This window comes from Helianthus annuus, chromosome 16 (assembly GCF_002127325.2).
Source record: "Helianthus annuus cultivar XRQ/B chromosome 16, HanXRQr2.0-SUNRISE, whole genome shotgun sequence".
Lineage (NCBI taxonomy): Eukaryota > Viridiplantae > Streptophyta > Magnoliopsida > Asterales > Asteraceae > Helianthus > Helianthus annuus.
Window position 1 is genome coordinate 85,112,690 of NC_035448.2, and position 23,124 is coordinate 85,135,813.

Here is a 23,124-nt window from a genome sequence, read left to right on the forward strand (position 1 = left end):
TCCTCTTGATTAAGTCACTCTCAATTGTTTTTGAAAAAGTTACCGGTCGTATTAACCGATACAGCGTGACATCATGTTAAACAAATGAAATTCCACCAGTTCCGACCCATTCTAACGGCCGGGAACCACCCCGTTCCATCAGTTTTGGCCGTTCTTGATGGTTTCTCCATGTTTGATTTGAAATCACGCAAAACTTTGGTTAGATATTTAGATCTTTCGGTGAATTTGTTACAAAACACGTGGAAATCACTCAGATCTGAGTTATTCATGGTGAGAGAGTCATACTTTAAAGTTCATATGAACTCTTGATGACATCATCTTTGAATATCTCAAATCCGTAGATTTCACGGTTGAAAGTTGGTTTTTAAAAGATAGAAAGGTGTGGAATCGAGTTTAGATCATAGAAGTACAAAGTTTAAGTGGAAAACTTACAAGATTTGCGAGAAAACGAGCGAAAATGGCGAAGTAGCGCCTGGCCGAACGAGAGCAGTCACCTCAACTGTTGTTGAGGTGACATATGAGGTATTTATAGGCAAAGGGGGAAGGAAGAAGGAGGTTTGGGCCGTCCGATCGGACAGGGGCATCCGATCGGCCAGGGTCATCCGATCGGCCAGTGTCATCCGATCGGACAGGACCATCCGTTCGGACATGGCCTTTCGTCCGGCTGGGCTTTATCGTTTTGACTTGAGCGTTACACCGTTTCGTATCGTTACAGGTATTTATTATATATTTAATTATTCATAAGGGCCGTATGTACATATTCATATTATACATTTAATTATCCATAGTTGCGATACAATAACCGGGTTTCGATTCGATCATGCGATTATTTTGCGACGCTTCACGGTCATCGAGGAGGGTAGAATAGGTCCTCTGTCAATGTCATTGTGAACGTTAATGTGTGCGATGCGCTGCGCGTTTTGAGTAATGAGTTGCACTGCGACATATCACGGCTATCAAGGAGGGTAGAATTGGTCCTCACTTGACATCTTCGTGGTTGTCAGCAAGTACAATGTGATGTGATAGCGATAAAATATGCGATAGTATGCGAAAATATTGCGATATAGCGGTGTATGCGATATAGGCACATTATGATTCGAATCGCTGGTGTTAGGCGTAACGAGTATAACGAGTGGTAACAACGCTCGAATGTGCGGGTTGTTACAGTCTCCCCTGCTTTAGGAAATTTCGTCCCGAAATTAATCCAAAAGAAGGGTCGCAAGAGTTGACGCAAATGAGAGTAGCGATTAAGAGCGTTAAAATAAGCGAGCGGTCGACAGAGAATTAACGTGCGAGGGCCTTGCGAAGACTAAGCGAGAGCGACAGATTAAAGCGATTCGTATGACTAAGGGTGATAACACACACAAGAATGCGATTCCAAGGTGTTCTAAATTTTCAAAAAGTTGATTAACTTGGAGAATTTGTTTATGAAAATCTTCTCATGGTGCGGCGTTAACTGTAACGATGTTCACACCAGCGCTATGAGAAGGGTTTTGTTAGGTTACTAAAAGATTTTAAAGTGATTAAAACTCGTTCTACGAAATTTTCTCGTCACGTGGTAGTAACTTGAGTCGATTGTCACACCTGTGTCACAAGAAAATCTCACTATGTACAAAGTTTTTGATCAGTTTTTTTTTTTTTTTTGGAAAAGTTTGTAAGAAAAGGTCAGTTTTAAAATTTGTGTAAACCAAGTCCTTAAATTATACCAAAAATTTAAATTTAAGGTCGGCCCCATATGGCACTTTCCCACGAAAGTTCTACCATATGGTTAAAACACTTATATATAGGACGTACCAGCGGCGTATCTACCATGTTTTATTGATATGGCTTCCGTCCCGTGAGGCAGTGTCATCCATGTCGACATAACACAGACAAAATTGCGATGACTCGATCCAATCAAGAAGGGTTGAACCAAGTCTTGAAAAGCAAACTGAGCGATGAAGTCGTTTTCGAACTCAGTTTAGCAACACGAGCGGGTGCGAGGAGCGATACGCGATACGCGATAATTGATAACACGAACACTAAACACCAAGCATTGTCACCGAAGACAGCGGCGATAAGCGAAAAGTGATAAGCAAGAAGCAAAAAGCGAAAAGCGATAAGCGACAAGCGAAAAGCGTAAAGCGAAAAGCGATGAGTGATTGCGTCAAGTGATAGCGACAACCATCGAGTGATAAGCGACAGTCGATACGTTGCAAGCAATGGGGATATGCGATTCGTTTTGATTTAATAACACCAAAATTTTAAACTAACATTAGCCCCCACATGGCCTTTTTCCACGAAAGTCTGCTGATATGGCTAAAACACTTATATATAGGAAGTACTAGCGGCGTATCCACCATGTTTTAACCATATGAATTTCGTTCCATGAAGCGAGGTCATGTGTGCTAACATAACACAGACAACACAGATAACGATAGCGATAAGCGATAGGGATAGGCGATAAGAGTATCGAAGCGATGAGGTAGGGGCGAAGTGCGTTAAAGCGAAAAGCGGCGAGTGATTAACGATACTCGTCTAGCGATCCACGATAAGCGATCCACACCAAACGATACCCTGATAAGCGATAGAGCGATACACACGTAATAAGCGATGCATAACAAGGGACACACACACGTAAGCGATTAAGCGAGAACACACCAAAAGCGATAATAATTCTCACAACAAGCGATAGCCAGCGGTAGAGATTGCGAGATACGAACAATATGCGATTGCGATTTCGATCTACGTAATAAGCGTTTGAGATTGAGAACACACAATAAGCGATAGCGCGAGACACATAATATATGATTGCGAGTTGCGAGATAGGTTCTAGTGATAATGCGATTGCGAGCGTGTCGACTTACGAAAAGTCTAGCGATTACACGCTTCGAGTTGCGATTGAGATTGTTACGCCTTGCGTTGTAGTTTAGTGTGTCGAAAATTACCACAATAATATAATAGGTCTACGTTCCAACTCCACATGGCACTTTCTTCACAAAACTTTGGTTAGCACGGCGAAACACCGTCATGTTTCAACCATGCGCCTGTGTTCCGTGAATAGGTGTCACACTTCGTCAGACATGGTCAAGACGCTTATATATAGGAAGTACCAGCGGCGTATCCACCACTCTTAACCATGCCCTGAACGTAAAGGCATCATTGAAACTCACTACGATCTCCGTGCACTAATCAAAGTAATCCCGTGTGCACCCGTGATTAATTCGATTATTGCACGTTTATCGTACCTTATCTCAAGAACGCTTAATAGGGGTAAAATACATTATATAGTACGTAGTGCTAGCATTTAGATTGCGCGCATGTATAAGAGAGAAAATAGAATCCACATGCGTCGAATGTTAGGATAAGTTTCCACACATAAAAGAAATTGACAGCGAAAAGTCGAATTATTACAACAACATTAGAAGTAAAATAATGTTGCTGTGGAGGGCTTCGGCGGAGACTGTGACTGTTGCTGGAATTCCTCAGGGCTGCGGTCCCATGCGACAGTGTTGCGTAAGATGACCGTACCAGTTGCAATTTGCGCAATAGCGACAGTTAGCATCTGGCGGGAGATGATACGTACACTTGAAACACAGGGGATGAGCTCCGTTGTAGGCGTGCTTCAAGTGAACTAGAGCTGCTCGGAGAGGTTCTGGTTGTGACAATCCAGTTGTTGAAGCGTCTGGGCTCATGGTCTTTCGTTTGTGGTTGGGCTGAGCTTCCTGAGATGATGCGGTGTCGTTGGCGGATCCGTCTGATGATTCGCTGGAGACATCATCGGGGGAATCTTCAGATGGATCGTTGGTAGATTTGCGGGAAGAATCGTCAGAAGAATTGATGATGATTGCTTGATGAGCTTGTTTGACAGGATTCTTGGAGAAGAATCCGTTCAAGACCCGTTTGCCATTGATTTCTGCGGCCAAGCGATAGGTTTTTCGATGGTAGTAGGTCTTGCAGCTTCGACGAAATCACCCACACACTCAGGCAAGCCGCGAATGTACTTTGGAATGGCTTTTTTTGAAATGTTGACTTGACTTGGGCAGATTACGTTAAGCTGTTTGAACCTTGCAGTGTAGCCAGCATTGTCACCTTCGACTTGCTTGATTTCCCAAAATTCGTCTTCTAGCTTCTGGATTTCGTGAGGAGGGCAATACTCTTTCTTCATGAGCTCTCTTAGCTCATCCCAAGAGAGAGCGTAAGCTGCGGAGATCCCACGTTTGTTACGTTCGGCAGTCCACCATTCGAGTGCTCGCGACTGAAATACTCCGGTAGCGCAAGTAGTATGGAAATTATCGGGACACCCACTTTGACGAAGGGTGACGTCGATAGAATCGAACCACTGGAGTAGTTGGTCACACCTCCTTCACCCGTGAATTCCATCGGATCATAGGCTTTGAAGTGTTTGTAGAGAAAAACAGATTGTGGCGCTTCCGTCTTTATGTCTTCTGTGGTTCGAGAGTGGCTGAGAGAGTGCACTTGAGCAACAATTTAAGGAAAGACTTTGGCCACTTCCTTGGCCACAAGCAAGGCTATCCTCTTATCGGCGCTTCGCTTGGCTCTTCTCCTAGCTACTCGTCTTGAGGTAGAGTTGTTGGAAGGAATCCAGACAGAGAGAGATTTGGAATGAGATATGATCATAATGATTTTTGAGTTTGCAATGCGATTGAGCGCGATTAAAACTTGTAGCGATTAATATAATAGATTTCACATAGGAGCCACATAGGAGACACGAGATTCCTAAGTTCTCACACAATTGATTCGTTTTGTACATATTAATAGTTGTAGCTTATAATTACCCACATACATGTCGGTGTAGAATACGCAAGGACGCGATGAGAGGGTGAGAGCGTAAGCGAGTAATTAGACATTAGTTTTGTTGCGAACATCCGGTTTTCGATTTAGATTGCGATGGCTGTGCGAGTTGTGCGTTGTGTAAAACAAGGAGCCAAAATTGATAAATCGTAAATCAAACACATAAAGTGTAACTAAGTTCATGTAAAACCGGCGAGTCGTAGGCTTAGTAAGATAATCGGAGTGCCTCGGGTGTTTAGGCGTCGACTACCCAAGGTAACCCAACTATACCCAACAAGTTCGTGCACGTGCGTTGACCTAGAAGGCTTATGCTTCCACTAGGATGCAGCTCATGGCATTCGTCCTCCTAGTCATCGCGTGGCTCGAGTCGTTGTTATAGTCCGGTCCTTGGTGAGAGCCTTTTGAAAACTATTTTAGAGAGCGGAACAGTTTATTAAGATACGGGTTTCACCCCTGACTTAATAACTTCGCTCTTACTGTGGTTGTGCTCTTCGAATAAATTCGGGAGTTCCACTGGATTTGAAATGGAGTCTTTCGCTGAGATGTGGATATCACTCCTAGCTCAACGAAGGGTTCTCGTGCTAGAAAATGCGCTGAGTGAGCAATTTATCGAGAGTTCTTGGTTTTCACACCTGGTCTCGACTAGATCACTCGGTTGTGATATGCGACTATTTTCAAAAACATGTGTATTGTGTCGGCCTTAGGAAAGGCTAAGTAGTATTCCAGCCTTAGGAAAGGCTTCTTCGTGTGAAGCTGTAGTACGTGGTGTTCACACAAAGTTGTAGTTTTTAGCAATTTCGATCGAGAGTATCAAGTAGGCCCAATACAAACCCTACTGGGTTCGTACGAGTCGGCCTGTTGGTACTTAGACTATAGACTAGGTCAATTTCTGAGACGTCGACCCGGACTAGGTCACGTCTTGCCCAATTCCCTATAGTTATGGCTCTGATACCAATCTGTCACACCCCAACCGATGGCGGAATCATCGGGGCGCGGCACTAGGCGAATCAGATTGCTCAAGAGAATCCATAACAACTATATTGCCATAATATTCATTACATTCGTTATCCCATACTAACAAATAATACAATCACATAAGTTATCACAGATTTCTTGTCCTCTCGAACAATACAAATCCGACAACCTAGATTTTAGGCGAGTTTCTAGACTTCCTAGCTTGATTTGATGTAGGTAGCGATCTAACCTGCAACATACATTAAAACAACGTCAATACAAAAGTATTGGCGAGTATCCAAGTTTTGATAATGTAGCGTAAAACAGTTAAAAGTGCTGTGAATTACCAAATACATAAACGGGATACCTCAACATACATGCAGAAAGACAGATACTACCAGCTAAGTCACTTGAGCTGCGATTGCGATTGCTATTCATCCTAACTAGACCCCGCCGGGTGCTATAGTACTATACTAGTTAAGGCGGGACCTCGCGAGTATAAGTCCTAACACATATGTAACTAGCATCACATGTAAATATGCATAACAATTATTCGCAAGTGATAAATAGATTAATTGAATAATTCGTTTGATAAGTTCGATTTATTAGGAACGTATGTTACACCCAAAATGCGGTTAAAAAGGGTTCGAGTATACTCACAGTGCGTATTTAGCAAGGACACAACTTGACTGGGTTAATTTGGAGTGCGCCTGATCTAGTATGAACACGGGATGGTAGCGTAAGGGAGGTGCGGTGAAAAGTTGGATAATAGGGCTAGTGGCAGCCCAATTGGGTGAGCTGGATTGGCTGACATGTTGACCAATCAGTTAGCATGTTCCCTGATCGGTTGACATGCTGACCGGTCTGTTGGCATGTTAAACGATCGGCTGACTTGCTGACCGGTCGGTTAACATGTTACTCGGTCGGCTGACATGCTGACCGTTCGGTTGGCATGTATCCGATCGGCTGACATGCTGACCGGTCGGTTAGCATGTTACCCAGTCGGCTGACATGCTGACCGTTCGGTTGGCATGTTATCTGATCGGCTGACATGCTGACCGGTCAGTTAGCATGTTACCTGGTCGGCTGACATGCTGACCGTTCGGTGGGCATGTTAACCTATCGCCTGGTTTGAGGTTGATTTGCCGTTCGATCGGACAGCAGTCCGATCGGACGACAATTCGTTCAATTCCTCTTGATTAAGTCACTCTCAGTTGTTTTTGAAAAAGTTAACGGTCGTATTTACCGATATGGCATGACATCATGTTAAACAAATGAAATTCCACCAGTTCTGACCTGTTCTAACGGCCGGGAACCACCCCGTTCCATCAGTTTTGGCCGTTCTTGATGGTTTCTCCATGTTTGATTTGAAATAATGCAAAACTTTGGTTAGATACTTAGATCTTTTAGTGAATTTGTTACAAAACACGTGGAATCACTCAGATCTGAGTTATTCATGGTGAGATGGAGTCATACTTTGAAGTTCATATGAACTCTTGATGACATCATCTTTGAATACCTTAAATCCGTAGATTTCACGGTTGAAAGTTGGCTTTTAAAAGATAGAAAGGTGTGGAATCGAGTGTAGATCATAGAAGTACAAAGTTTAAGTGGAAAACTTACAAGATTTGCGAGAAAACGAGCGAAAATGGCGAAGTAGCGTCTGGCCGAACGAGAGCAGTCACCTCAACTGTTGTTGAGGTGACATATGAGGTATTTATAGGCAAAGGGGGAAGGAAGAAGGAGGTTTGGGCCGTCCGATCGGACAGGGGCATCCGATCGGCCAGGGTCATCCGATCGGCCAGTGTCATCCGATCGGACAGGACCATCCGTTCAGACATGGCCTTTCGTCCGGCTGGGCTTTATCGTTTTGACTTGAGCGTTACACCGTTTCGTATCGTTATAGGTATTTATTATATATTTAATTATTCATAAGGGCCGTATGTACGTATTCATATTATACATTTAATTATCCATAGTTGCGATACAATAACCGGGTTTCGATTCGATCATGCGATTATTTTGCGACGCTTCACGGTTATCGAGGAGAGTAGAATAGGTCCTCTCTCAATGTCATTGTGAACGTTAATGTGTGCGATGCGCTGCGCGTTTTGAGTAATGAGTTGCACTGCGACATATCACGGCTATCAAGGAGGGTAGAATTGGTCCTCACTTGACATCTTCGTGGTTGTCAGCAAGTATAATGTGATGTGATAGCGATAAAATATGCGATAGTATGCGAAAATATTGCGATATAGCGGTGTATGCGATATAGGCACATTATGATTCGAATATCTGGTGTTAGGCGTAACGAGTATAACGAGTGGTAACAACGCTCGAATGTGCGGGTTGTTACACAACTGTCAGGTGTATGCCTACACCCCGTGCTTAGGTCGTGGTCATTTGCATTTAAATGATGCCAAGGATATCCAGGACACGGTCATTAACCCCTAAATGCTTTGTATCAAACAAGACAGATTAAAACGAGTTATATCAATGATTTAACCACTAATCGATTAAACATTCAATAGCAGACCAAGCGGTAATAATTTACCGTATCCTAAGGAGCATGGGCAGTCTAAGAAGGGGTTGGTGATGGATATCGAGGGGGCTAAAAACCAAGGGTCTTCGAAACAACCCGTGGTAGACAAAGATGGTTTTATGGATGTTGATACTCGAAAAGCGGCCAGGAGAACGGGATTTCCAGTTAATAAACAGAAACAAAAGTTCGAATATCGCCCTGTTGGATCCAAAAATAGTGGAGGGGTTATTAAATCTGTTCCATCAACTAGTTTTATTTCGTCTAACCGCTTTGATGTGTTAAATGATACCAAGATGGACAACCGAGCGGAAGGAAGTGGCGCAAGAGATGATCAAGTTGATTTGGATGATGAAGAGGTCCAAGAAATTTTTAACGAGACGGATGAATTTCTTATTAATGATTCTAAGAAACTTGATACTAAACAAGGGGCAAGCACTCCTTCTTTGTGTGTTAACAATGGTTAGTCTTGCTTCTTGGAATATTAGGGGGTTGAACCGCCCTCTGAAACAAACGGAGGTTCGTCAGGCAGTTAAGGATTATATTTTGAGCTTATGTGCAATTTTAGAATCGCATGTTGATATTACTAGACTTGGTCAAGTTTGTAAGTCTGTTTTTCGTTCCTGGGATTGGACGTCTAATGGGGCTCAGTGTAACAAAGGCACGAGGATTATTATAGGTTGGAATCCAGCTGTTTTTGATGTTATGGTTTTGTCTCAGACTGATCAGGTTATTCATTTACAACTCATTTTCAAGCTGGACAAGAAAATGGTCTTTTGCTCGATTGTGTATGCGTCCAATTATTATGTGACCCGTAGGGATTTATGGCATCATTTGTCTATGCATAAAGTCTTTGTTGGCAATAATCCTTGGTTTGTTATGGGGGATTTCAACTCTGCTTTAAACTTAGAAGACAAATCGATGGGGGTCTCTTCGGTTTCTATTAGCATGAAAGAATTTCAAGAATGTGTGGATAATATTGAGATGTTTGATATTAATCGTTCAGGTCTCCATTTTACATGGAACCAAAAACCCAAGAAAGGGGTTGGTTTGCTGAAGAAGATTGATAGAGTGCTTGGGAATACCCAGTTTGTGAGCCAGTTTTTGAGTGCAGTCGCCCTCTTTCAGCCGTATCGGCTATCGGACCATTGCCCTTGTGTGCTAAAGCTTCCTGATGCTGGTATTCTCAAACCTCGGTCCTTTAAATTTGCTAATTTCTTGGTTTACAAACCAGAATTTTTAGATATTGTGAAGCGGGTTTGGGATACTAGAGTACATGGAGTGCACCAGTTTTGTGTTGTTAAACGTCTTCGTCTTCTTAAAAACCCTCTTCGAGCGCTGTTGTTTAAGCAAGGTAATATACATAAAAAAGTTGAAAATCTTCGAGAAAAACTAGATTACTTGCAGAAATCCCTAAGTGGTGAATACCAAGCTTCTTTGTTGGATGAGGAGCGGTTTCTGAAACAAAAATCCAAAGTGGATTGGTTGAGGGCTGGGGATATGAATACGACTTTCTTTCATTCTTCGTTAAAAAACAAAAATCACCATAGCCGTATTGAGGTTATTCGTGATTCTGGAGGTTTCGTCTTCGAGGGTGATAAAGTCCATCAAGCCTTTGTTGATCACTATGAGAAATTTTTAGGTTGCCGAGGTGATACGTCAATGGTCCCGGCACCGGATTTATTCACTAAAGTATTGGATCCGCATGTCGCTACACATATGATCAGACAGGTGACGGAAGATGACGTTAAGAAGGCTATGTTTTCTATTGGCATTGATAAAGCGCCTGGTCCTGATGGTTTTATGGCTGCTTTTTTCAAGAGTGCTTGGCCTATTATTGGTAATGATGTTTCGAAGGCTATCATTGATTTTTTTGATATGGGGAATCTGCTTCAAGAATTGAATCACACTCTTATTGTGCTGGTGCCATGTCACACCCCGACCACGTTAAAACAACAAACCGTGGCGGAAACGTCGGGGAGTGTTGTAACAGAATCATTGTTTCAAAACACACGGAATATTGAAGTTTTGTTTTATTAAACATTAAACGTTTACATCGTCTTGAAATCTAACAAACAAGTTAAACATAGTCTATCATTGTTATTAAGTCACTAAGGCCTCATCCAGTCCTATATGAGTGTGCATTCTAGCAATCGACATCAATCAACAATACCTGAAACATATGTGAAAACAAAGTCAGCAAAGAAATGCTGGCGAGTATATAGGTTTTATGAGAGTGTCGGATTCATGGCTAGTTTATATGTTGCAGTACCTTGTTAGACTACAAGAGTCAAAATACAAACCTTGTTTTGAAAAGTGTATTGCAACATAAATAACCAACTCAAATCAAATTGGTTATAGTTTGTTATAAAATCTCGTAGCCATGATTCTTAACCCAAAACATTTGTTTTATCAAATCAAATTGTAAAACATCTCGTAAAAAAAACTTGTTAATAAAACTCGTATGGTTTATATCATTTCAAAAACCTCGTTGTGTGACATCGTTTTAAAATCATTTCCCCAGTGAACTAAATAATGACACAAAATGTAGTATGATAAGAGCATTTATATATAAGATGTACCAGCGGCGTATCTACCATGCTTTTATCATGCTACACCTGTCCCATGATTTAATCACATCCCAAAACCAATCGTTTAACCAAATCGTTTATCTCGTTTAATTTGTTTCAAATCGTGTAACTCATCCCAAAATCGTTTAACTCATTTTAATAGTGAAAATACTTTTGGTCGCCTCGCTAATAACATTCAAACCTTCGTGACTCGCCTATCTCGCATTAACAAACCACCAAAGGGTAAGTTAACAATCTCGCATTAACTAACCACCAAAGGGTAAGTTAAAAATCATCAGGTTCGGTCGCTACCCACCTAACCCACACATAACCATGGGTGCAGTCTGATAACGGGATTTGTCAGATCCTATGGTACCATAACCTAATACTGGTCGGTTTGGCCAAAATTAATGAATGTTATTCGTTATGTAATTACAACCAACAAGTCTTGTTCACCTTATCAAAATCGTTATTAATTTAATATAAACCATTGTTTAAACATCGAAATCATTTAACACATATGGATCACCCCAAAACAATCGAAAACAGTAAAATAGGGGAACTATGTACTCGCCTGAGAATGCTTAGCGGCCTTTGAACAACAACCAAGCAAAGCTAGAGGGAGCACGGAATCAATCGGCAACCTAATAACTATATAAATAAACCGGACCTAAGTCGGAGGATCGGATAGGATGAGGTCTTGTAAACCAAAATGAGTTATAGGAACTCACATGACATGGTTTAACAATGCCTACATACTAGATTGAAACCTACCTAAGTGCTTTCGACCCGTTACGACCCATTAAGGTAGCTTACGCTACTTTAACGCGTCATTCGCGCAAACGCGCGTTCGAGACGTCTAACTAGTCCTATGACAAGTATTATATGCCTAATCATGTTTAAATATGTTGTAAAATCAGTTAAGTGACAAAAGTTTAGGTTACATATGCTTAAAGTCCAATTATGCATGAAAAGGGCATTTTGGTAATTTACCTAAGGCATATAATCTACCTATCATACAACTACTTAAACTCGGTGACCATAAGGTATAACCTCGGAAGGTTATTCCCTATACAACTATGGTCACTAAACATGCTTGGTCGGATCCTAAAGATCGACTAAACGGGTCGAGTTCGAAAGTCTAAGCGGTGGTTTAGACCGCTTGACTTACGACTCTAAACAAGCACTAAACTAAAAGTGACGAGCTAAGCATGTTAAAACATGCTTAACTAAGTTAGAAAACAGGTTTTGATATCAAAACAAAGTGTTTTGATACCTAAAGTAGTTTGGTTGCAAAATACGCTTAAATACGCATTTTGACCGAAACTACGACTCGTCACTACGCCTAGTCAACATGGTAATCAGTGGGTATAGTCACTAAGGACTATAACCAACATGATTACGCTCACGTTGCGAAGTTCAAAGGAACTTCTCATTGACCAACTCGTGGTCAAAGCTGAAAGTCAAACTAGGTTTGACTTTCGAGCTAGGAAAGCAATAAAAGAATGAAAGAAGGCTCACTAAGGGTCCTTGCTATCTTTTCTACAAAGAAGACAAAGTCCCAAATGCTTGAGAGAGCTCCCAAAGCAGATGTGAAGAAGAGAAAGAAGAAATGAGCAAGGAACAAGTGAAATGGGATGGCCTATATATAGTTTTTCGCAACCGTTAGGATCATTTCTTGGAGAAGAGGGCATGATCTAGGCCATACAATTGTCAAAGAATGATTGGGGGACTTGTTCTCCACACAAACCAGCCCATAGTATGAAAAACCATTGATCAAAACCATTCGAACAAGAGGAAATGACCAGATTCAGTGTTTCTGCAATTCTGCTGATCTGGGGACTGCTTACAGACCTAAGCACATGTCCATACGGTCCGTAAGGGACCTGCAGGCCAGCAACTTTCAAAAATGACAATTTAGCCCCTGAACTTGCAAAACCTGCATTTCGGCTCATTTTTGACACGTTTAAGCCTCGTTAACCTCATTTCAAGGCTCTAAAATGAAGTTAAAGTATAGAGAACTCAAAACATACTCAAAAACATCTTGGATGTCGGTTCGTTTGGTCATACGATCGTGTTGTTCGGTTAATTACGACGGAAGTCGTAACGAACGCAAAAACGGTCCAAATTAAGCGACGAATGGAATTTTATCATGCCAATCACTAAAATAAAATATTTTAATGATTACATAAATTTTTGGATGCCCGGATATATTCAGAACGTAAGATATGCGCGAAAATGCAAACTTGTGCACTTTTTGACGCTTTTAGTCCCTGAAAGATCAAATAAGCATATTTTCGCACACCGAACCCCTCAAAACTTATTTCTAAGCTACGTTTAGGTTATTTATGGTATGTTTAGCTTATGATCAAGTTCCAGACTGTTCGTTACAGTACGAATCGGCATACTTTCGCAGTTTGTCGAAATTAGTCCCTGTAAGCGAATAAACTTGTTTTCAACACACCAAACCATCCAAAACTTATTTCTAAGTTATGTGAAGGTTATTTAAGGTATGTTAAGCTTATTTCACTATCCCAGAGTGTTTGTCGCATTAAACTGACTGCGTTTACACACCAGTTTGCGTATAACTTTCAAGAAAGCGATTTAGAGCTTGAAATCGAACGAGAATTGATATGTGCAAATAATACACATATTTATATAAATTCCAAGTATGAAATACAATATTTCATTGATTTGGTATCTGTTCGATGGTCTTGGTGGCACAGATGTCACAGTCTCCCCTACTTCAGAAAATTTCGTCCCGAAATTTAATCAGAGGAAACTTGTGAGAGCTCGAAACATGAAGTCGAAAAGATAAGACAATACTGGTTGGGTTCTGAACTTCTAGTAGCTTTAGTAACATTATGCTTGCAATGTAAGAGGGACACTTATATACAAGTATATGAAGTGCCATTGGTGCGTCCACCGTACCTCCATTACATCGTTCACATTCCGTTATTGTTGCCACTATCAGTTCTTACACATGATAAATCTTACTGTGGTTTCCGTGCACTGAATTTCATAATTATGTACGCGTCCATAATTACGTAATTCCTTGCATAGTCCACACAGTGTATTTGATAATGTGTAGGGAAGAACCAAATGAACGAACCTGTGATGAGTGTGACTAGACCATCATTGAGTCCTTTAGATCAATAAATGATCTTTTAAAACAGACTACCTAGAAGTCTTTCCAGCTATATCACATGTCATTCCTGACCAGATTTGAATTAATCTTTTTACTAGACCGCTCAAGGGGTCTTTTTCGTATTATGGAATGGTACTATATAATCCAAGGGTCTTAACTATCATGTAGAAGCCCATTAAGGATTTAAGGTAGTACCTTTGGATATCCTACTATGAATCCCTCATATGAAGATATGGAGGATTCTACGAGGATTTGGATAACAAATAACTCGGATTACAAAAACATAAAAGAAACACATAATCACATAATCGTTTAACTTGACCTTTAATTTGTTATCTTTGGACACGGGTATTTAAAGCATACCAGGAAATCCAATCCATGGATTTCATTTGGCACTTTAAACATCTTCAAAAATCTAACTATGAAGATAGAGAGATCTTGATAGGAATTCGGCTTGTCCTTATTGAATTTTAATGTACGTATTAAGGCGTACAAAGAATCCAATCAAAGGTTCCGATTAGAGCGATAATCATCCACAAGGATCTAATTGCAATGATAATAAGATCCTATATGGATTTCGGAATTCGAATAGCAGGGGATGCTTCGAAACCTTGCACTAGACGTGCTTAGGTCGACACACGAGGAAGAATCCTCATGAATTTGAGGTGCTAGCTATGCCAAGGCGACATATGAAGCAGAATTTGGAGGTTGGGTACAAGATTGAAAAAGTAATACCCTTAGTTATCTGACCAAGGATTTAAAGTGATTACTCCAAATGTCACTTGTATTCGGTACTTCGTTTCTTGAAACGAGTATTTAGATTTTTCGAGGAAATCATGAGCGATCACATGAATGGAAGAACTACAAGAGTAGTTTGTAAATAACATAATTCTTTGGTGTAGGTATTATAGGGGTATGCCATACACACGTGTAACTACACTTGTACATCAGAATTGTGATCAACGATTTATTTATAAACCAAACAGGTTGTTTCAGAGTTCAACAAAAGAAACAAAAGCATAAGTTTCTAATTATTTCAAGCATCAGCTTCTTCTAATCAGCCCAATGCTTATCCGTGGGTCAGATTTGCATTGACAAACTTTGGGTATTCGTCCCTGAAATGACTCGTCTCGTCATAGAAGTAGCAAGTTCCAGGAGGAAAACGAGCTTGTGCTGGATTTGCTTGAAGTTGAATAGGGTTCTGAATAGTTTGGTTTAATGTAGCAACTGAACGACAGTCTCTTGCCAAATGACCAACAAGTCCACACTTGAAGCATATTTGGCATTTGACACTAGCATGGTGATGGAGGTTACACTGATGGCACAAAGGGGTTGTTCCTTCGTATGGTGCTCGAGTAATAGTAGGACCTGCAACAGCTTTGTTTTGGATGACAAAACGGCAAATGTTAACCAAATGTCCCCATCGCCCACAGTGGGTACATTTGAAACAAGGTTCTTGATTCGGATGATGGCCATTGCATTGATTGCAGAAAGGAGCAGTTCCCAAGTACCGCTTCTTGGCTGGTGGTGTTGCCACCTGACCAGGTCCTGCTTGATTTGGTGCAACGGCTGGAGGATTCTTTAAGGTCTTACGCTTCTTTGACCTTTTTGAAGGCTTGGCTTTTGCTTCCTTTGATGCTTCTCGGGTGGTTTCATCCTGGAGACGGGACATGGCAATAGCTAATTCAGCAGTCTTCAAGATTACTTCGCCTATTCGTTGGGCAACTTTAGTAGCCTGTTCGGACATCTGAGCGTCGTTGCGATGAAGTGACATTCTGAAGGAAAGGAAAGACAAAAGGGGAAATGAATGAAAGGCTACCGGGTAATCAAAATAGAATGGCAATGCATAAAAATTGCGATCATTTGTTTGTTACCTAAGGCAAACAAATGAGACGGTGACTAATCAAAGTAAATGGGTCATATTAATGTATCACTGAAGACATGCTCGCCTATAAGTGAACACTCACCCCAAGAGTTCCCAGGTAAGAGTGACTGGTCCGATACTGCGGATTTGTACGAACACTCTAGCCTTAGACAGAAAACTCAGGGTACAAGCATTCACTCTTCCAGTTTGCACGTGTTCACATTATTTAGACCCGAACTTTGACGAGATTTTGAAAACTCAAAAGGCATAAAGCCAAAGATGAATCAAACCGGAAGGGTTCAAAACCGTATAACAGAGGGTTCAAAACCTAGTAATCAATCATCCTAGAACAGATGATTAATTTTCGAAGCGGATTCGAAAGTTATGTTCTTATTGTGGTTGTCACCTAAGGATAGGTGACGGTATTGTTTTAAAATCTAAACACAAGAATCTTGTGTTAGGGTCCTAGGAAGGTTATAGACTAGGTCAAAGCATTACTAATAACCTAATTCCCTATAACCATGAGCTCTGATACCAACTTTTCTGTCACACCCCGACCACGTTAAAACAACAAACCGTGGCGGAAACGTCGGGGAGTGTTGTAACAGAATCATTGTTTCAAAACACACGGAATATTGAAGTTTTGTTTTATTAAACATTAAACGTTTACATCGTCTTGAAATCTAACAAACAAGTTAAACATAGTCTATCATTGTTATTAAGTCACTAAGGCCTCGTCCAGTCCTATATGAGTGTGCATTCTAGCAATCGACATCAATCAACAATACCTGAAACATATGTGAAAACAAAGTCAGCAAAGAAATGCTGGCGAGTATATAGGTTTTATGAGAGTGTCGGATTCATGGCTAGTTTATATGTTGCAGTACCTTGTTAGACTACAAGAGTCAAAATACAAACCTTGTTTTGAAAAGTGTATTGCAACATAAATAACCAACTCAAATCAAATTGGTTATAGTTTGTTATAAAATCTCGTAGCCATGATTCTTAACCCAAAACATTTGTTTTATCAAATCAAATTGTAAAACGTCTCGTAAAAAAAACTTGTTAATAAAACTCGTATGGTTTATATCATTTCAAAAACCTCGTTGTGTGACATCGTTTTAAAATCGTTTCCCCAGTGAACTAAATAATGACACAAAATGTAGTATGATAAGAGCATTTATATATAAGATGTACCAGTGGCGTATCTACCATGCTTTTATCATGCTACACCTGTCCCATGATTTAATCACATCCCAAAACCAATCGTTTAACCAAATCGTTTATCTCGTTTAATTTGTTTCAAATCGTGTAACTCATCCCAAAATCGTTTAACTCGTTTTAATAGTGAAAATACTTTTGGTCGCGTCGCTAATAACATTCAAACCTTCGTGACTCGCCTATCTCGCATTAACAAACCACCAAAGGGTAAGTTAACAATCTCGCATTAACTAACCACCAAAGGGTAAGTTAAAAATCATCAGGTTCGGTCGCTACCCACCTAACCCACACATAACCATGGGTGCAGTCTGATAACGGGATTTGTCAGATCCTATGGTACCATAACCTAATACTGGTCGGTTTGGCCAAAATTAATGAATGTTATTCGTTATGTAATTACAACCAACAAGTCTTGTTCACCTTATCAAAATCGTTATTAATTTAATATAAACCATTGTTTAAACATCGAAATCATTTAACACATATGGATCACCCCAAAACAATCGAAAACAGTAAAATAGGGGAACTATGTACTCGCCTGAGAATGCTTAGCGGCCTTTGAACAACAACCAAGCAAAGCTAGAGGGAGCACAGAATCAATCGGCAACCTAATAACTATATAAATAAACCGGACCTAAGTCGGAGGATCGGATAGGATGAGGTCTTGTAAACCAAAATGAGTTATAGGAACTCACATGACATGGTTTAACAATGCCTACATACTAGATTGAAACCTACCTAAGTGCTTTCGACCCGTTACGACCCATTAAGGTAGCTTACGCTACTTTAACGCGTCATTCGCGCAAACGCGCGTTCGAGACGTCTAACTAGTCCTATGACAAGTATTATATGCCTAATCATGTTTAAATATGTTGTAAAATCAGTTAAGTGACAAAAGTTTAGGTTACATATGCTTAAAGTCCAATTATGCATGAAAAGGGCATTTTGGTAATTTACCTAAGGCATATAATCTACCTATCATACAACTACTTAAACTCGGTGACCATAAGGTATAACCTCGGAAGGTTATTCCCTATACAACTATGGTCACTAAACATGCTTGGTCGGATCCTAAAGATCGACTAAACGGGTCGAGTTCGAAAGTCTAAGCGGTGGTTTAGACCGCTTGACTTACGACTCTAAACAAGCACTAAACTAAAAGTGACGAGCTAAGCATGTTAAAACACGCTTAACTAAGTTAGAAAACAGGTTTTGATATCAAAACAAAGTGTTTTGATACCTAAAGTAGTTTGGTTGCAAAATACGCTTAAATACGCATTTTGACCGAAACTACGACTCGTCACTACGCCTAGTCAACATGGTAATCAGTGGGTATAGTCACTAAGGACTATAACCAACATGATTACGCTCACGTTGCGAAGTTCAAACGAACTTCTCATTGACCAACTCGTGGTCAAAGCTGAAAGTCAAACTAGGTTTGACTTTCGAGCTAGGAAAGCAATAAAAGAATGAAAGAAGGCTCACTAAGGGTCCTTGCTATCTTTTCTACAAAGAAGACAAAGTCCCAAATGCTTGAGAGAGCTCCCAAAGCAGATGTGAAGAAGAGAAAGAAGAAATGAGCAAGGAACAAGTGAAATAGGATGGCCTATATATAGTTTTTCGCAACCGTTAGGATCATTTCTTGGAGAAGAGGGCATGACCTAGGCCATACAATTGTCAAAGAATGATTGGGGGACTTGTTCTCCACACAAACCAGCCCATAGTATGAAAAACCATTGATCAAAACCATTGGAACAAGAGGAAATGACCAGATTCAGTGTTTCTGCAATTCTGCTGATCTGGGGACTGCTTACGGACCGTAAGCACATGTCCATACGGTCCGTAAGGGACCTGCAGACCAGCAACTTTCAAAAATGACAATTTAGCCCCTGAACTTGCAAAACCTGCATTTCGGCTCATTTTTGACACGTTTAAGCCTCGTTAACCTCATTTCAAGGCTCTAAAATGAAGTTAAAGTATAGAGAACTCAAAACATACTCAAAAACATCTTGGATGTCGATTCGTTTGGTCGTACGATCGCGTTGTTCGGTTAATTACGACGGAAGTCGTAACGAACGCAAAAACGGTCCAAATTAAGAGACGAATGGAATTTTATCATGCCAATCACTAAAATAAAATATTTTAATGATTACATAAATTTTTGGATGCCCGGATATATTCAGAACGTAAGATATGCGCGAAAATGCAAACTTGTGCACTTTTTGACGCTTTTAGTCCCTGAAAGATCAAATAAGCATATTTTCGCACATTGAACCCCTCAAAGCTTATTTCTAAGCTATGTTTAGGTTATTTATGGTATGTTTAGCTTATGATCAAGTTCCGGACTGTTCGTTACAGTACGAATCGACATACTTTCGTAGTTTGTCGAAATTAGTCCCTGTAAGCGAATAAACTTGTTTTCAACACACCAAACCATCCAAAACTTATTTCTAAGTTATGTGAAGGTTATTTAAGGTATGTTAAGCTTATTTCACTATCCCAGAGTGTTTTTCGCATTAAACTGACTGCGTTTACACACCAGTTTGCGTATAACTTTCCAGAAAGCGATTTAGAGCTTGAAATCGAACGAGAATTGATATGTGCAAATAATACACATATTTATATAAATTCCAAGTATGAAATACAATATTTCATTGATTTGGTATCTTTTCGATGGTCTTGGTGGCACAGATGTCACATGCCAAAGATCCCATCCCCTTCGGTTGTTACGTATTACAGGCCGATAGCTTGTTGTAATTTCATGTACAAATGCATTAGCAAGATCGTTGCGGATAGAGTAAAGGTGGTGTTGAATAATATTGTTAGTATAAACCAATCAGCCTTTGTTCCAGGAAGGAAGATTTCTGACAATATATTGTTAACTCAAGAATTGATGCACAATTATCATAGGAATGTTGGTCCCCCGCGATGTGCTTTTAAAGTAGATATCCAAAAGGTCTACGATACGGTTGATTGGAGATTCCTTAAAAATATTTTGCTTAGGTTTGGTTTCAATGTTACGATGGTGAAGTGGATCATGGTGTGTGTCTCTACTACATCGTATTCAGTTTGTGTCAACGGGAATGTGCATGGGTACTTCAAAGGAAACCGTGGGCTTCGTCAAGGAGATCCTCTATCCCCGTATTTGTTTACTCTTGTGATGGAAGTTCTCACGGCCATCTTGCATCATTCGTTAAGGATCGATTCTTCCTTTAAGTTTCACAACAAATGTGAGAAGCATCAAATAATCAACCTTTGTTTTGCAGATGATCTATTTCTTTTTGCTAGAGGAGAAATTGCTTCGGCTAGGTATATTATGAACTCTCTGTCTAAATTTACTATGATGTCGGGTTTGGTGCCTAGTAATCAGAAAAGCACTATTTTCTTTTGCAATGTTCCAAGTTATATTAAAAGTGCTATTCTGAACATTATGCCTTTTAAGGAGGGTTCTTTGCCTGTGCGCTATCTTGGTGTTCCTCTAATCTCTTCGGGGCTGTTGTATAAAGATTGTAATATTCTGATGGAAAAGCTAGACAAACGGATCATGCACTGGAGAAATAAGTTACTCTCGTTCACTGGCAGGTTGCAACTTATCGTTTCTGTTTTATCCTCTATGCATATTTTCTGGTCCTCTGTTTTTATGTTGCCGACTCGAGTTATTCATGAGTTGGAGGCTAAGATGTGGAATTTTTTATGGTCTCAAGATGCGGTGTTTCGAAAAGGTAGAGCTAAGGTCTCTTGGAAAGCGGTTTGTCTCCCTAAATATGAAGGCGGTTTAGGTATTCGGCGGGTTGGGGATGTAAACAAAGCCCTCATGACAAATCACAATTGGAGTATTCTTACAAGGAGGAATTCGTTGTGGGTGGAGTGGGTTCACTCCTACAGGTTAAAAGGTAAAAACTTTTGGATTTCTAAAGTCCTTTCAAATTGTAGCTACTCTTGGAGAAAGCTTCTTCAGCTTCGCCGCAAATGAGGGATTATTTTTGGGTTGATATCGGTAATGGGACAAGGGCTTCGGCTTAGTATGATACATGGTGTGATCTGGGGCCGCTTGGGGATTTTATATCACCTAGAATTATTTCTAATGCGGGTTTCGGATTGGAGGCTTCAGTTTCTAATATTCAGTCGAATGGAGACTAGAAGTGGCCGGTTGCTTGGAGAGATTTATTCCCAGTTCTAATTCAGCTAGATCAAGTCCGAATAATCCCGAATAAACCTGATAGAGTAATGTGGAGTGAAGGGCATGAGAGGAGAGCTTTTTCGGCTTCTTGGGTATGGAATTTGGTTCGATATAAAGAAACAGATATAGATTGGAGCTCTATTGTATGGTTTACCCAATGTATCCCACGACATGCGTTCTTGATGTGGTTGATCATGAGAGGTAAGTTACTCACGCAAGATAAAATTCTAAAATGGGACTTCTCTCGAAGAAATAATATGAACATGATGTGTTGTTTGTTATGCTATGCCAACCATGATTCTCATAGTCACCTGTTCTTTTAATGTGAATTCTCTTTGCAAGTTTGGCATATCGTGAGACCGAAGGTGGGTATGGAGACGGTTCAATCTAAGTGGGTGGAGATTGTTAATTGGTTACTTGCTCGATCCAAATCAAAGTTAGCTGCTGATTATGTTGCTAGAGTTCTAGTTGCGGCTAGTGCTTATGTCATTTGGCAGGAGCGCAATGCTAGGATCTTTAAGAATCAGGTGAGACCTCCAGACATTGTTAGTGCGCAAATAATTCAATTGGTTCGGTACAAGTTGATGGGAGTGAGACTGAAGAATACTGGAAATGTTCGTATACTTCTAAGAGAATGGGAGATTCATGGCAAAGATACTATTGATGATGGCGGCTGATTAGATTTTTACTTTTGTTTTCGGTTTTCTAGAGGCTACTCTAGGTGTTTTTTGTGGTATTGTTATCATCTTTTGTTTCTTTGGTTTACTTTCATGGGGTATGTCCCATGTCTGAACTAGTGTAGGTTCTCTACACTACTTGTTTTTATTGGTTGTGAATATATAGAATCACCAGGGTAACCCTTTACCCAAAAAAAAAAGTTAAAAGTATTTACCTGAGCTTTTAAATGCAAGATTTATCTACTCAGCCGTATAATGTACTCAAACTAGTGCAAGTAGCTTTTATCGGGGCTCCTAATCTGGAATGAAGGTTTTTATTAACCTATGAGATTATTAACGGGTCTTATTTAAGTTAGAAACTTAGACTGGTTAGTTTAAAGAAAGGTTTACGGTACGAAACGCTAGATTAAGCGATAACCGGATTGGAATGTAATTTAGACCCGACAAGTATGGAGACTTGTATTATATGGGTAAACTAATTACATTCTGGAATTTGAAGTTAAAATGATAAGGTTTGATCCATTTCGACCAATCTATGCAAACTAGTTACATAAACCGTACCGAACGCATATATGCATAACGGGTAACCGGATGAGTCAAGTACAAGTTCCATTAGTTAATACGCTTTAAATATGATATGATATCAGTAGGATATCCATAATTATGCCCCAAATGAATTTAAAACCAATTTAAGTCCCGTAAGGGTATTTTGGTCATTTTAAAGCTTATAAACGAGGTTTAATAGCAAACTGAGGATCTGGTCTAAAACATTCAGTAAAAATATTTATTTTATCAAGTTACATCAGTAAGATATTATACATATGTGAGGTTTATCATTTATGGCCAAACTATGCACCGTAGGGGCATTTTGGTCATTTCACATATGTTTTTTAAGGTCAAATTTGGAAGTCTGAGTTCAAGACTTGTACTTACTGTTAAAGTACTAAAATTTATTTTTAAAATCAGTAGGTAACAAATCTTAGGTGCTAAATATGGTTTTAAACCATACTATGCGCCTAATTAGTGTAAAAAGTCAATAATTGATGATACACAAGATGTTTATAAAATTTTGAAGTTTTGATCAGTCTTGAATGTTAGAAATATTTTATTTAACATATGACATCAGTAGGAAAAGGTTTGGTATCAAAATGATATGTAAAACTTATTTTATTAATGA

General features: G+C 39.9%; 1 protein-coding gene across 1 annotated transcript; it reads left to right on the top strand.

Moving 5' to 3' along the window:
- The first annotated feature begins 21,317 nt into the window (after positions 1-21,317).
- LOC110919478 lies at positions 21,318-21,947 on the top strand. Its single transcript, XM_022163744.1, has 2 exons — positions 21,318-21,471; positions 21,613-21,947. The coding sequence occupies exons 1-2, from the start codon at positions 21,318-21,320 to the stop codon at positions 21,945-21,947; spliced, it is 489 nt and encodes a 162-aa protein (XP_022019436.1).
- Positions 21,948-23,124: the final 1,177 nt, after the last annotated feature.